Source organism: Choloepus didactylus, chromosome 1 (genome assembly GCF_015220235.1).
Source record: "Choloepus didactylus isolate mChoDid1 chromosome 1, mChoDid1.pri, whole genome shotgun sequence".
NCBI classification, from domain to species: Eukaryota; Metazoa; Chordata; class Mammalia; order Pilosa; family Megalonychidae; genus Choloepus; species Choloepus didactylus.
The window spans coordinates 78,865,406-78,880,662 of NC_051307.1; the positions used below are offsets into that span (position 1 = coordinate 78,865,406).

Consider the following 15,257-nt stretch of genomic DNA (forward strand, 5'->3'; position numbering starts at 1 on the left):
GGTTCAAAGCAGCAGGAAGAAATAAAGACCTGTGGTAAAGGTAACCATTTGGGTAATTATAAATGCCAGTATTATCATACAGTATTTTTTGGTATAAAACTCCACCTCTTACTTCCTACAGGAGGTAAAATGCAAATACATAAAAACTAATGAAAAATATGTGCTTTTGAACATACAACAAAACAAGATATAAGTGGTAACAAGTAGGAAAAAAATGGTGGGGGAAGAGAGAGGTATAGGAAAAGTACATTTGCATAATACTGAAGTTAAGTTGGTATCAAACCAAATATAATTGTTACATATTTAGGATGCTAAATTTTAACCCCATGGTAACCACAAGGGAAACAGATGAAAAACATATCCAGATAGAAATGAGAAGGCATTCAATATGGTATAACACAAGAAAGGAAATAAATACAAAAGTAGGCTTTAACAGAAATGAGGGACAAAAACAGCATAAGATAAAAGCTAAATAGCAAAATTACAGAAGAAAGTCCTATATTATCCGTAGTGACTTTAAATGTAAATGTAGTAAACTCTCCAGTCAAAAGGCAGAGATTGGCATAATGGATAAAATAGCATGACTCAACTATATGGTGTCTGCAAGAGACTCACCTTAAAGTCAAAGATACAAGCAGGTTGAGGGTAAAAGAATGGAAAAAAAATATATATCAAAGTAACCAAAGGGGAGCTGGGGTAGCTATGCTAATATTGGATAAAATGGACTTTAAGTCAAAAACAGTTATGAGGGACAATGATGGTCATTACAAACTGATAAAGGGGACAATTCAACAGGAAGATGTAACGTTAGAAATATATATGCACCTAACAGTAGAGCCCCAAAATACATGAGGCAAATACTGACAGTTTTCAAGGGAGAAATAGATTGTTCCGCATTAATGGTAGGAGATTTTAACACAGCACTCTCAATAATGGATAGAACATCTAGTCAGAATAGCAATAAGGAAGTACAGGACTTAAATGATACACCAAATCAACTAGACCTAACAGAAATATATAGAACACTGCATCCAATGAAAACAGAATACACATTCTTCTCAAGTACACATGGATCATTCTCCAGGATAGATCATAAGTTGGAATACAAAACAAGTCTCAAATAAATTGAAAAATAGTGAAATCATACAATGTATCTTCTCTGACAACAAAGGAATGAAGCCAGAAATCAATAACAGTGGGACAAAGGGAAAATCCACAAATACGTGGGAATTAAACAATATACTACTAAATAACCAATAGATTAAAGGGAGAAATCAGAATCAAAATTAGGAAATATCTTGAGGCAAAATACAACCTACCAAAATCTATGTAATGCAGCAAAGGCAGTGCTGAGTGGGATATTCATGGCTCTAAATGCTTACATTAAAAAAGAAGACAGATCTCAAATCAAAGACCTTGCTTCACAACTGGAAGATCTAGGAAAAGAAGAGCAAACTAAACCCAAAGCAAGCAGAAGGAAGGAAATAAATTTTAGAGAAGAAAGAGATGGAAGAGTTTAAAAAAAAAAATAGAATCAACAAAACCTAACTTTGGTTCTTTGAAAACATCAATAAAAATGATACACCTTTAGCTAGACTGACAAAAAATGAGAGGGGATGCAAATAACTAAAATCGGAAATTTAAGGTGGGATATTACTACTGACCTCACAGAAATAAAAAGCATCATAAAGGGATACTATGAACAACTGTACCCAAACAAATTAGATAACCTAAATGAAATGGACAAATTCTTAGAAACACATAAACTATCTACACTGACACAAGAAGAAATAGAAGATCTCAGCAAACTGATTACTAGTAAAGAGATTGAATCAGTAATCAAAAATCTCCCAATAAAGAAAAGCCCCGAGCCAGATGGCTTCACAGGGGAATTCTACCAAACATTCCAAGATTTAACTCCAATTCTGCTCAAACTGTTCCAAAAAACTGAAGTGAAGGGAATACACCCTAACTCATTGTACAAAGCCAACATCACCTTCATACCAAAGCTGGACAGAGATACCACAAGAAAAGAAAACTACAGACCAATATCTCTTATGAATATTGTGCCGATTTGAATGTATTATGTCCCCCAAACGCCATTGTCTTTGATGTAATCTTGTGTGGGCAGACGTATCAGTGTTGATTAGATTGTAATTCTTTGAGTGTTTCTGTGGAGATGCACCCCACCCAACTATGGGTGGTGACTCTGATTGGATCATCTTCATGGAGGTGTTACCCCACCCATTCAGGGTGGGTCTAAATTAAATCACTGGAGCCACGTGGATGAGCTGACGGAGAGAGGGAACTCAGTGCAGCTGAGAGTGACATTTTGAAGAGGAGCTACAGCCAAGAGGGACACTTTGAAGAATGCACAGGAGCTAAGAAGAGAGGGGCTGCAGATGAGAGATAGTTCGAAGATGGCTGTTGAAAGCACACTTCTGCTCTGGAGAAGCTAAGAGAGAAAAAACACCCCAAGAGCAACTAAGAGTGACATTTTTGAGGAACTGCAGCCTAGAGAAGAACGTCCTGGGAGAAACCCATTCTGTAACAAGAACTTGGAGCAGACACCAGTCACGTGCCTTCCCAGCTAACAGAGATTTTCCAGACACCATTGGCCATCCTCCAGTGAAGGTACCCAAGTGCTGATGTGTTACCTTGGAAACTTTATGGCCTTAAGACTGTAACTGTGTAACCCAACAAACCCCCTTTTATAAAAGCCAATCCATCTCTGGTATTTTGCATTCCAGCAGCATTAGCAAACTAGAACAAATATATATGCAAAAATTCTTAACAAAAGACTACCAAACCAAATCAAACAGCATATTAAAACAATTATACACCATGATCAAATGATACATATCCCTGGTATGCAAGGTTGGTTCAACATAATAAAATCAATAAATGTAATACACCACATTAACAGAATGAAGGAAAAAATCATCTTAATGGATACAAAAAAAGGCATTTGACAAAATCCAGCACTTATTGAAAAAAACACTTAGAACACCAGGAATAGAAGTAAACTTCTTCAATATGATAAAGGGCATATATGCACAGCCCACAGCTAACATTCTACTTAATGATGAAGGACTGCAAGCTGTCCTCTAAGATCAAGAATAAGACAAGAATGCCCACTGTAACCACCGGTATTCAACATTGTACTGGAAGTCCTTGCTAGAGTAATTAGGCAAGTAAAAGAAATAAAAGGCATCCAAATTGGAAAGGAAGAGTAAAACTTTCCCTATTTGCAGATGATATGGTCCTATATCCGAAAAATCCTGATAAATCCACAACAAAGCTCCTAGAGCTAGTAAACAAATTCAGCAAAGTGGCAGGATACAAAATGAGCATGCAAAAATCAGTAGTTTTTCTAAACACAAGCAATGAACAATTGGAAGAGGAAATCAAGAAAAGAATTCCATTTACAATAGCAACTAAGAGAATCAAATACCTAGGAATAAATCTAATCAAGAATATAAAGGACTTGTACACAGAAAACTACAAAACATCGCTAAAAGAAAGTAAAGAAGCATAAATAAATGGAAAGATAGTCCATGTTCATGGATTGGAAGACTATATATCATTAAGATGTCCATTCTACCCAAGGTGATTTACAGATTCAACAATTCCAATCAAAATTCAAACCATCTTCTTTTCAGAAATGGAAACACCAATAATCAACATTATATGGAAGAGCAGTAGGCCCCAAATAGCCAAAACCATATTGAAGAAAAAGAAAAGTTGGAAGACTCACATTTCCTGATTTAAAAATTTATTTCAAAGCTATAGTAATCAATACAGCATGGTACTGGTACAAGGACAGATATATAGACCAATGGAATAAAAATGAGAGTTCAGAAATAAGACCTCATATTTATGCCAACTGATTTTTTTAATAATTCAATTTTATTGAGATATATTCATATACCATGCAGTCATAAAAAGTGTACAATCAATTGTTCACAGTTCCATCATACAGTTGTATGTCCATCACCAAAATCAATTTTTTAACATTTTCATTAACATACAAACAAAAGTAATAATAAAAAATTAAAGTGAAAAAGAACAATTAAAGTAAAAAAGAACATTGGGTGCTTTTTTTTTTTTTTTTTTTTTTGCCCCCGTTTTTCTACTCATCCATCCATACACTGGATATAGGGGAGTGTGATCCACAGGGCTTTCCCAATTACATTGTCACCCCTTACAAGCTACGTTGTTACACAATCATCTTCAAGATTCAAGAGTCCTGGGTTGCAATTTGATAGTTTCAGGTTTTACTGCTAGCTATTCCAACTCATCAGAACCTAAAAAGGGTTATCTATATGGTGTGTAAGACTGCCCACCAGAGTGACCTCTTGGCTCCTTTTGGAATCTCTCAGCCACTGAAACTTATTTCATTTCATTTCACATCACCTTTTTGGTCAAGAAGATGTTCTCCATCCCATGATGCCAGGTCTAGATTCCTCCCCAGGAGTCATATTCCATGTTGCCAGGGGGATTTACACCTCTGGGTGTTAGATCCCACATCGTGGGGGGGCAGTGATTTCACCTGCCAAGTTGGCTTAGCTAAAGAGAGAGGGCCACATCTGAGCAACAAAGAGGCACTCAGGAGGAGACACTTAGGCACAATTATAAGTAGGCCTAGTCTCTCCTTTGCAGTAACAGTCTTCCCAAGGGCAAGTCCCATGATTGAGGGCTCAGTCCATCAAACCACCAGTCCCCAATGTCTGTGAGCACATCAGCAACCAACGAGGTGGGGAAGCTCAACACCCCTGCATTCTCCCCCAGCAATGTTCAAATTAGTGGTAGCATATAATATTTCTCTTTTTGTGCCTGGCATATTTCGCTCAGCATTATGTCTTCAAAGTTCATCCAAGTTGTCATATGTTTTACAACATCACTCCTTCTTATGACTGCATAGTATTCCATTGTGTGTATATACCACATTTTATTTATCCACTCATCTGCTGAAGGACATTTGGGTTGTTTCCATCTCTTATGCCAACCGATTTTTGACAAGGATGTCAAGTCCTATAAATGTGGAAAGAATAGCCTCTTTACCAAATGGTGCTGAGAAAACTAGATATCCATATGCAAAAGAATGAAGGGAGACCCCTACTTCACACCCCATATAGAAAAATTAACTGACAATGGGTCAAAGACCTGAATATAAGAACCGAAAGTATAAAAGTCCTAGAACAAACATATGAAAACATCTTCAGGATGCTGTGTTAAACAATGGTTTCATAGACTTTTCACCAAAAGCACAAGCAATAAGAGAAAAAAAGTTACACAAGACTTCATAAAAATTAAAAACTTTTATGCATTCACATTATCATGAAAGTAAAACAACAACCTAAGCAAAGGGAGGAAATATTTGGAAACCACCTATCTGATAAGGGTTTAATATCTAGTATAGATAAAGAAATCCTACAATGCAACAACAAAAAGACAACTCAAACAATGGGCAAAAGACATGAATAGACATTTCTCCAAAAAAAGATATAAAAATGGCCAATGCATGAAAAGCTGTTCAACATCATTAGCCATTACCAAAACACCAATCAACATCACAAAGTGATGCCATTTTACACCCACTAGGAGAAAAACCACATTTTTTTTAAAAAAATAAAAAAATGAAGAATAACAAGTTGTTAGAAAAGACGTGGAGAAATAGGAACACTCATTCATTGCTGGTGGGAATGTAAAATGATGTAGCTGTTGTAGAAAACAGTTTGGTGGTTCCCCAGAAAGTACAGGATAACCATACGACCCAGCCATCCCCTTTCTAGATATAAATTCCAAAGAATTGAAAGCAGTTACTCTCAAATATATCTGCGCACTGCTGTTGATAGTGGCGTTATTCAAAATTGCCAAAAGATAGAAGTAACCCAAGTGTCCATTAAGATGAATGGATAAACACAATGGACTATATACATATAATGGAATATTATTCAGTCATAAAAAGGAATGAGGTTCTGACATATGCAACAACGTGGATGAATCTTGAAGACATAAAGTTGAATGAAATAAGCCAGGCACAAAAGGATAAATATTGCATGATCTCTGATATGAAATAATTAGAATAAACAAATTGATGGGGTCAGAAACTAGAATAGAGTTTACCAGGGGCTGAGGTGGGTGTAGGAAATGGGGAGATAATGCTTAATTGGTCCAGAATTTCTATTTGGGGTGATGGAAAAGTTTTGATAATTGATGTTGGTAAAGGTAGCACAACCATGTGAATGTAATTAACACTGCTGATTATATATTTGGATGGGGTTAAAGGGGAAATTTTAGTTTGCATACATATGCTGCCTGAATAATTTTTATTAAAAGTAAAGAACTGTAAAACACAGTGAACTCTAATGTAAACTATGTTCTACAGTTACTTGTATAATTACAGTAATATTGTTTCATCAATTTTAACAAAGCTATCACACTAATGCAAAGTGTAATATTAGAGATAACTTGTGGAATAGGGTGTTATATGAGAACCTGTATTGTATGCATGACTTTTCTGTAAACCTACAACTTTTCTAATAAAAAATAGTAGTATAACTATTAACAGAACAGAAACACATGTATAACTTCAAACCCTAGAAGGATAATTGGAATTATTACAATCAGCCCAAAATAAGGCAAATAAGAAAAGAAAAATAAACATGTGTATGGGATAAAGATAAAGCACAAAATAATATGGTAGATTTAATCCAAAATATAACAGCAATTACATTACTTGTAAATGAATTAAATGCTCCAGAAAAAAGACAAAGATTATCAGTTTGGATATTTTTGTAAAAATTCAATTGTTTACAGACACAACTGTTTTGGATACATCTAAAACATAAACATTACTAGAAATAAAAAGTAACTTCATAAATAGAAAAGGTTTAATCCACAATAAAATTAATGATTTAAATTCTGTATACACCTAATAGTAGGACTTGAAAATATATAGAGCAAAAAGTGACAACCACAAGGAAAATATGCAATCAAAGCAAAAGATTTTAAAACATCTCTCAGCAGTTGATATAACAGGCAAATGTAAAATCAAAATGATACAAAAATTTAAACTTAGGATGGTCACTGCCTAGATATCCCTGAAGATCAGCAAAGTGATTAAACTAGAGAAAGCGGTAGAAACAGACAAGATGGAATTTAACAAAATGTATATAATTTATATAAATTTCTTTTTCTTAGTTGCTAGGGTATTAGAATAGTTAGAAGTAAAGAACTGAAATGGTGGAACTGTAATCCATAGCATCCTTTGAAATTTGTTCTATAGCTACTTGTTAAATTGTAACTTGAAAGCTATACCTTTTTGTATATACTTTAGATTTCACTATAAGGAAATAACTGAAACTATGGTACTATAACTCATAATAACTTTGGAAATTTCCTATATATCTACTCATTAAATCATACTTTGAAAGATATTACCTTTTGGTATATATTTTATATTTCATAATAAGGAAATAACTGAAACTGTGGAATCATAACCTATAATATTCTTTGAAATATGCTATTTGTTAAATTGCACTTGGAAAGTTATCACTTTATGTATATATGTTATATTCTACAATAAAAAAAGACATAAAAATTTAAACTATATAATTAAAATATTGAGCTAACAGGCATATGCAAAACTGCATATAATTATAATACACTTCCTTTTCAAGCATATGAAGATTTATAAAATTTATCTCAACAAACTTGAAAGAATTAAAATAATACACATCTTGTTCTCTAGTTAAAATGCAATTAAGCTAGAAAGCAATAATAAAAAGATATTAGAAATTTAAATGTTTAGAAATCAAGAAAAACTTCTAAATAGTTCATTGGTAAAAGAAGGATCATTACAAAACTGATAAAATATTTTGAACTGAATGAAAATGACAATACTACATTATTAATACATGTGGGATACACCAAAAGCCTACAAATTTATGTGCATATAAAGCAGAAAGGTTAATAATTCACAAAGTATAAATATACATTTGAGAAATAAGAAAAAGAACAAAATAAACTAAGAAATTTGATTCATGGAAATAATAAAAGAATATAATGTAATGAAATAGAAAACATGAGTTGATAAAGCCAAAAGTACGTTGTAAACACTAATAAAATTGACAAACCTCTAGCAACATTCATTGAGAGAGAGAGAGAGAATATAAATAACCAGTACAAAAAATGAAAAATATATATCACTACAGACCCTGTGACATTAAAGATATTATGAAATCCATAGGCCAATACACTTGAAAATTCAAAAGAAAAAAGAGCAAGTTTTCTAGGAAAAAAGAGCACTTACCAAAATTCAGTCAAGAAGAATTAGATCTGAATATTACTATAATCATTGAAGTAATTGAATCATTACTTAAAATCATCTCAAACATTCAAAATTCTAACGTAGCACTAATTCTTCAAGAGAATACAAAGAAGAAACATTCCCTGGGCCATCTTAGGAAGCCAGAATAACAGACCTGATGCTAACAGGATGAAGACAGAAAATACAACTCAATTTCGTTCATTAACATAGATGAAAAATCCTAAAAAAAATTAGCAAATGGGATTCAAAATATGAAAAGTTTGCTAAAACAGCTATTTCAAGGTATTAGAGGGCAACTAGTTCAACCAGCATTCAAGGGACCCAGATCCCACAAAGAAGGGAAGGTCAATGAGATGAGCCAGACATTCTCTTCAACTTTTTCTCCTAAGGGCATTTGACAATTTGTTGCGTAGGACCTAGAAGCTAACCACAAGTAATGTCCTAGAGCTTTAAGCACTCTCTCAGAAATGAAGAGACAAAAGCTGAAGTTTAAAGCTACCATAAAGTTAGGACTCAAGAGGCAAGAGCCCAGAAAAAAAGAACTTGCCAAAAAATGACCCCAGCATTCTTCTGGGTTTTTGCCTTTGAAGCATTTACACAATCTTCAGCTACATGGAAAACATGATTTGTTCAATTTATACAAATTGTCACATTATTGTTCACTTCACATTCATTTTTGAGGAATACTTTCACTGGGTATAGAATTGTTGGTTGTAAGCTATTTTCTTCTAGCACTTTATAGGCCTATATATTGAAAAAAATTGAATGTTATTAAAATCTTTCTACAAAGAATAACTCAGGCCCAGACAATAGAAAAGGCCTCTTTTTATGAGGCCAGAAATACCTTAATTCCAAAACTGGCAAGGACATTACAAGAGGGGAAATTATCTATCACTTTTAGGAACATAGATGCAAAAATTCTTAATGCAATATTAGAAAATGTAATGTTTGTGTCTGTCTGTGTGTGTGTATGTGTGTGTTAATGATGAGTCAATGTGTGCGCCAACGTGATAAGGGTTGGTAAGGCCATGTTAGGCAAGAAGATCAAGTTCAAGAGCATAATACATGAAACAGTGAGGCTTGTTTGGGAAATTCAAACAGTCCCTTATACCTGAAACAAAGAACACAAGGAGGAATGATGAGTTTAGGAACGTAATCAGGATTGGAAATCTGTAATTCCTATGTGAAGTTAAGGAGCACTTTTGCTGACAAAAGTCTAGATTTTATTCTGAAGTTGATGGGATGTAAGAGACTCAAAAGAATTTTAAGTAGGAAACTAATATAATTAGATTGACATTTTGAAAAAGGGAATCTTGGAGGATAAACCAGAAGGTGAGACTGGTGATAGGCAAGCAATTAGGAATTCTGCAATAGTCCAAGTGAGAGACGGGTAGGGCCTGAATTAAGTTGGAAATACAGAGGAGACAGAGGAGACAGATTCAAGTGATGTTTAGGATAGATATTCAACAGGACTTGGTAAACCATTGAAGCAGGGTGGTTAGAGGTTGTGAAGAGACTAGAATGACTCTCAGATTCTAATTTTGGCGGCAGGGAGAGTCTTGGTCCCATTAACCAGAGGATTACAGGATAAGGAACATGTGTCAGAGAAACTGTAATGAGTTCCATTTAGACACTTCAAACTTAAGCCCCCGAATCAAAAGGTCATCTAATTCTGTCAAACCTATTTTCTAAATATCTCTTCTCCACACAGTCTTTCATGCCCTGGTCATATCTGTCTAATAGATCTACCTGCCTTCAGTCTGGCTCCCTTGTAACTTCTCTTCCACACTGCTGCCAAAGCAATCAAAATAGCAGAATGGTTCTGTGTGCACATGCGATGTCTCCTTATCAGAAATACCCAAAAATAATAGGCAGAAGCTTAACGCTTTCAGGCAGGTATGAGGTTCAGCAATTGAACTGGTGGGGGCTCAGAGCTATTGCTATTTGGACAACTGAAGTGTGCTGCATATCAGTTACATGGAGTAATTTACTTACTTTAATATTAGTAATTCTCAAATAATATTAGAAATACAAGTGCTAATAGGCAGCACTGCTTCAAATGACTTTTGAGTTTTGTTGGATTTTTGTTTGTTTGTTTGTTTGTTTGTTTTGGTCCCATGCCTATGTCTTTTAAACTATTTACTTTGACATAATTAGAGGCTCACAGGAAGTTGCAAAGATAGTATGGAGAGGTACCATGGACCCTTCATCACTGGTTACATCTTATGTAACTACATCAAAACCAGAAAATTGACATTAGTATAATGTATGTATAGTTCTTTTTAATCTTATCATTTCTTATCATATGTGCAGGTTCATGTAACCACAACAGCAATTGAGATACAAAACTATTTCATCACCACAAAGATCTCCCTAAAGCCACCCATTTATAGGAGCTTCCCGTACTATAGTACTATACTATAGTACCCATCCCCTTCCAACCTACCACTCTGACCCATGAAAACATCAGTTTGTTTTTAACTGTGTCCAGGGCAATGGTTGAAGAATAAACATAATATGATATTTGTAATATTAAAATTAATACTTTCACAGAAAGCTTCCTTTGCACCAATCATTCCCTTCATCTGGACCACCTGCACCCTCCTCTTTCCATCTACCCACATCCTACCAACTCCTCAAGAATAAGTGAAAATAATACAGTTTCTTTTAATTACTCCCTGTTGATATTTCCCAGTTCTAAATTCAGAGCACATATTGTCTATAACACTGATATTTTAATCACCAACTCCTTTGTGAAATCTTTTATTGTTTTGAAATAGAGCTATTCAACTTTTTAATGTGTGTATTTTTTCTCCCTGAGAGCAGACTGTGCTGTTTACTGAATCCACCTTAGTGTCTAGCAAAAATGGAATCACTTAATGAATATTTTTGACTAATTTTTAAAAAGCATTTTTAGATGATGCTAATATACTTTAATAGCCCTTTTTCTAGAAGAGCTTAAATTAACTTACAAACATTAACCCACTAATCCTGATGGCATTTCTGTGGAGCTCATCAGTATTATTATCCTGGCACCAGTGCAGCACCTGGTTTAAACATTCATCAATATTCTAGATGACTGAATTATCCTGTGCCCACACTTAGGAAAATCAGAAGCATTAAATGAGTCTATTAATCAACACTGAACCACAAGTCGTTGGTAGGAAAGAGCAATGGGAGATTAGAAGAGAAGATTCAGGTGCAATGGGGGCAGAGGAATAGTAAAGATATGAGGAAAGATGAGGTAAAATACACTCAGACCTCAGAATTAAGCTTCTGAATGTCAGAGGGACTGACTGCTCTGAGTCAAATTATTCCGATATGTTGTGTTTCTGGCATAAAGTCACCATTGTTGAAGCAAAGGCTGATAAAACTCCATGTTTCAACAGGGGTCCTGGCCTACTAATTAGACTATGGAAGAAGGAGGTGGTGAGGAGAGGGCAGAGCTCCTGAGGGATGGAGATTCTACAATACTTTACTGAACAACTGGAGAAGCAGCCACTGGAGCTTTCTATCGCTGCATCCCTGGTTCCCCACTACAGGACCCAGGGGTTAGGCTAATAATTCCAACTCTTAATCTCTATCTACCATATTTCTCCATTAAATAGTGATTTACCCACGAAAACAAAAACTAATTACTTACATGAGAGGATGGAGACCACATTAACTGGCAAACAGGTCCAGGAGTATTAATATAACCAATTGGCTTATAATTCTTTTCCACTTCAAAGAAGAAAACAGTTTGATCTTTACTCTAAAAAAGGGACACACCCACCAAATGCATATTACTATGAAATCTATTCCATTACAGAACAAAGAAGCATTTAATATCATATAGTATATCCACTGTATACTTATACCTACAATAATCTTATATCAGATTATTTCTGGGAAAATCCTTATTTCAAATATTTACTTCATTTTCCCCATAAGAACACATGACGAACCATGTGTTTCAATATGTGGCTGTGAAAATATGATCACCACACTTGTACATAAGATTACTTCACAAAAATGCTACAGTGCATATGCTTTCTTATTAATACATAAAGAATTTACAGTAATCTCTTTATTGATGGTAATTCTGTAAAGAACATGCCCATGCAATAAACAACTGACTATAAATTAAACATTTAGCATGATTCTCAGTTTAAATTTTCTATGCATTTTAATTCAAAAAGCATTGCAACACAAATGTAATAATATTTTAAAACATCATGCATAGAACACATTAAAAGAATATGAATACAAAATAAATATAATGTAAATACATTTTTAGAAAATAAATATCAGTAAATAAGTCGTGATCAAGTAGAGGGACTTATAAGGCAAGGTTATCCATAAGGTTTCAATAGGAAACAAAAGGAAATACACCACTTACTGCTGTGGCTAGAATTTCTCCATCACATTCATAAGCTAAAGCAGTGACAGGAGCAGTATGGGGTTTGAAAACATGTTTCAACTGAATATCTGCATCCAAAATTTTCTTCCGTCCTGCAAAAACTGTGGTCCCTTTTGGATCATAAAGTTCAAGAATTCGAACAACTCCATCTTCGAATCCTACAATAATCTCTGCTCCCATGATGTTTACCTTAGACAAAAATTAAATGTGAGGGAGCTGAAATTAGTTGATTAAGAACATGTTGCAATATGGTTACACTATAATATGTAACACTATAATATGTTTCCATTAAATATAACAAAAGCAAAAAACAAACAAACAAACAAACAAAACCACCCAGCTTTAAAAACGGTAGAAGCTAATGGTGCCCTTGCTGGCTCTTTCCTCACCCCATCCCCCAGCATGATGTGGAGCCAACCTGTGCTCCCACTGTAGGTCCCTGGTCCTGTTCTAGAGAGAACAGTGTAATCTCTATGCACATACTAGTCAATGTCAATCTATCTTCTGAAAGACTGAACCAGGAAACTTGTCTCTGGCTTGCCCTCCCAGGACTTGCCTTGGAAGCAGAAGCAGTTTGCCAACAGCTAAAGCACTGTAGGAAACATTTAAAACAAAGTAGCCTGGGGCAAAGGATTACAGATTTAAGACATACAATAAAACAGAGTTCTGAAAGCTGCAAGAGAAAAGCAACATGTTATGTACAAGGAAATCCCAATAAGATTAACTGCCAATTTCACATCAGAAACCATGGAGGCAAGAAGGCCATGGGAAGAAATATTTAAAGTGCTGAAAGAAAACAACTGACAGCCAAGAATTTTATATCTGATAAGACTGTCTTTCAAAAATGGGAAGAGATTAAAATACTCCCAGATAAACAAAAGGTGAAGGAGTTTAACAAGCAATTCTAAAGGTGAAGGAGTTTAACAAGCAATCCTACAGGGAGTTTTTCAGGTTGAAATGAAAGGACAATGGACAGCAGATCAAAGTGGCACAAAGAAATAAAGATGTAAAGGCCACTATATGGGCTATTATAAATGCCAGTATTACTATATTGTATTTTTTCCTTCTTGCAGGTTCTAAAATGCAAATGCATAAAAAGTAATGATACATCTTTGGTTTTGGACATAAAATATAGAAAGCTATAATTTGTAACAAAAATAAACCAAAAAGGATGGGGACAGAGGGATACAGGAACAGTATTTGTGTATGCTGTTGAAGTTAAGTTGGTAACAAATCAAATGTGACTGTTGTAGATTTAGGATGTTAAATTTAAGCCCCATGGGGAGGACTGTGGGAAGACTGTGGAGTAGGAAGCTCCAGGAATCGTTCCCTCCACCAAAACAACTATTGAACTGGCAAGAACTGTCTGAATCAACTACTTTAAAACTCCAGAGTCTAGTGGAACACAGTGAAGCATCCAAGGAAGAAACTGGCAAATTGCATAAATACTGCTGAATTATACCCTCCCTGCAGTGGCTATGGGCCACTGGAGCCCTGTTGGTGTCAGGATGGGACATAAAGACCTAGTCCTCAAAACTCAGGTGTGTGTGGTCTAATAGCTGACCACTGCTTCTGCTCAGCTAGTTCAGATCATCGGGGGCCAGCTCTGAAGGCCACCATTGTTCCAAACTCTGTCAGGCAAAAGCAGCAAAGGATCTTCCTCAAAACTACAGAAAACAGTTAAAGGGCCATATTAACCGGGCAAGTACTGAATCAAGAAAAAGCAGCTTCAAAAGCAGAAGAAGCTCCTGGTGCTCTGGCTAGCCCTTTCTCTATCTGCTCCACAATGCAGGTAGAGCCAGCTTGTGCTCCCATTATGGGCCCCTGGCCCTGTTCCAGAGGGAGCGTGTAACATCTACACACTAGTGCCAACGTATCAGGAGGAAGTCTGAAAAACTGAACTAGGAGACTTCTCTGGGGCTCAACTTCCCAGAATTTGTCCTGAAGGCAGAGAAGCATACTGCAGACATTGAAGCAGTATATGAAACAATTAAATTGAAGTGGGGCAGAGAACTACCTACCCACAAGGGAGTACCCATGAAGGGATGAAAGTCTGTTTCAAAGGGAGTAGAGGGAGGTTTTCATTCAAACTCCTGTAAACTATAAATGGGGGAATTCCTAAAGCTAATAACAAGCACAAACCCAGGAAGAGAAGTAGGTTCCACAGCCCCATGTAGGCTCAGATAAGAGAGAGGGGACTCTGCATTTTGCATTTGCTTGGGTTGATCTTCCTGATAGAAGGGCTAAGTTCTGATTAAGACCAGCAGCCAAAGCAGAACCAATTTGCAAAGACTGTGAAAGGTGCTTTTTGCTTTGATTTGTTTGTTTTGACTAGCTCCTGGCATTCAAGGAAATCTCTGTCATATCACTAGCTGAGGAACAGATAGCTCAGGGACTAAATCCCAGTGTCAAAACTTTAAAATGTTAAAAGTTACAGTTTGCAACAAAAGATTACAAGACAAAGAAACAGGAAATTATGGCCCATGAAAAGGAACAAGATGCAAATCCAAAAACTATCAA

General features: G+C 35.4%; 1 protein-coding gene across 9 annotated transcripts in view; it reads right to left on the reverse strand.

Moving 5' to 3' along the window:
- CFAP44 (cilia and flagella associated protein 44) overlaps positions 1-15,257 on the reverse strand; it is a 210,886-nt gene that overhangs the window by 115,138 nt on the left and 80,491 nt on the right. For all 9 annotated transcript variants that reach the window (XR_005216774.1, XR_005216779.1, XM_037835565.1 and 6 more), the window contains 2 exons: positions 12,717-12,926; positions 11,979-12,089 (listed from right to left, as the gene is read on the reverse strand). Coding sequence is in view for 7 of the 9 variants with exons in the window: in XM_037835565.1 (XP_037691493.1) it covers positions 11,979-12,089; positions 12,717-12,926 (321 nt within the window). In the remaining 2 variants the exon portion in view is untranslated. The remainder of the gene's footprint in view (positions 1-11,978; positions 12,090-12,716; positions 12,927-15,257) is intronic.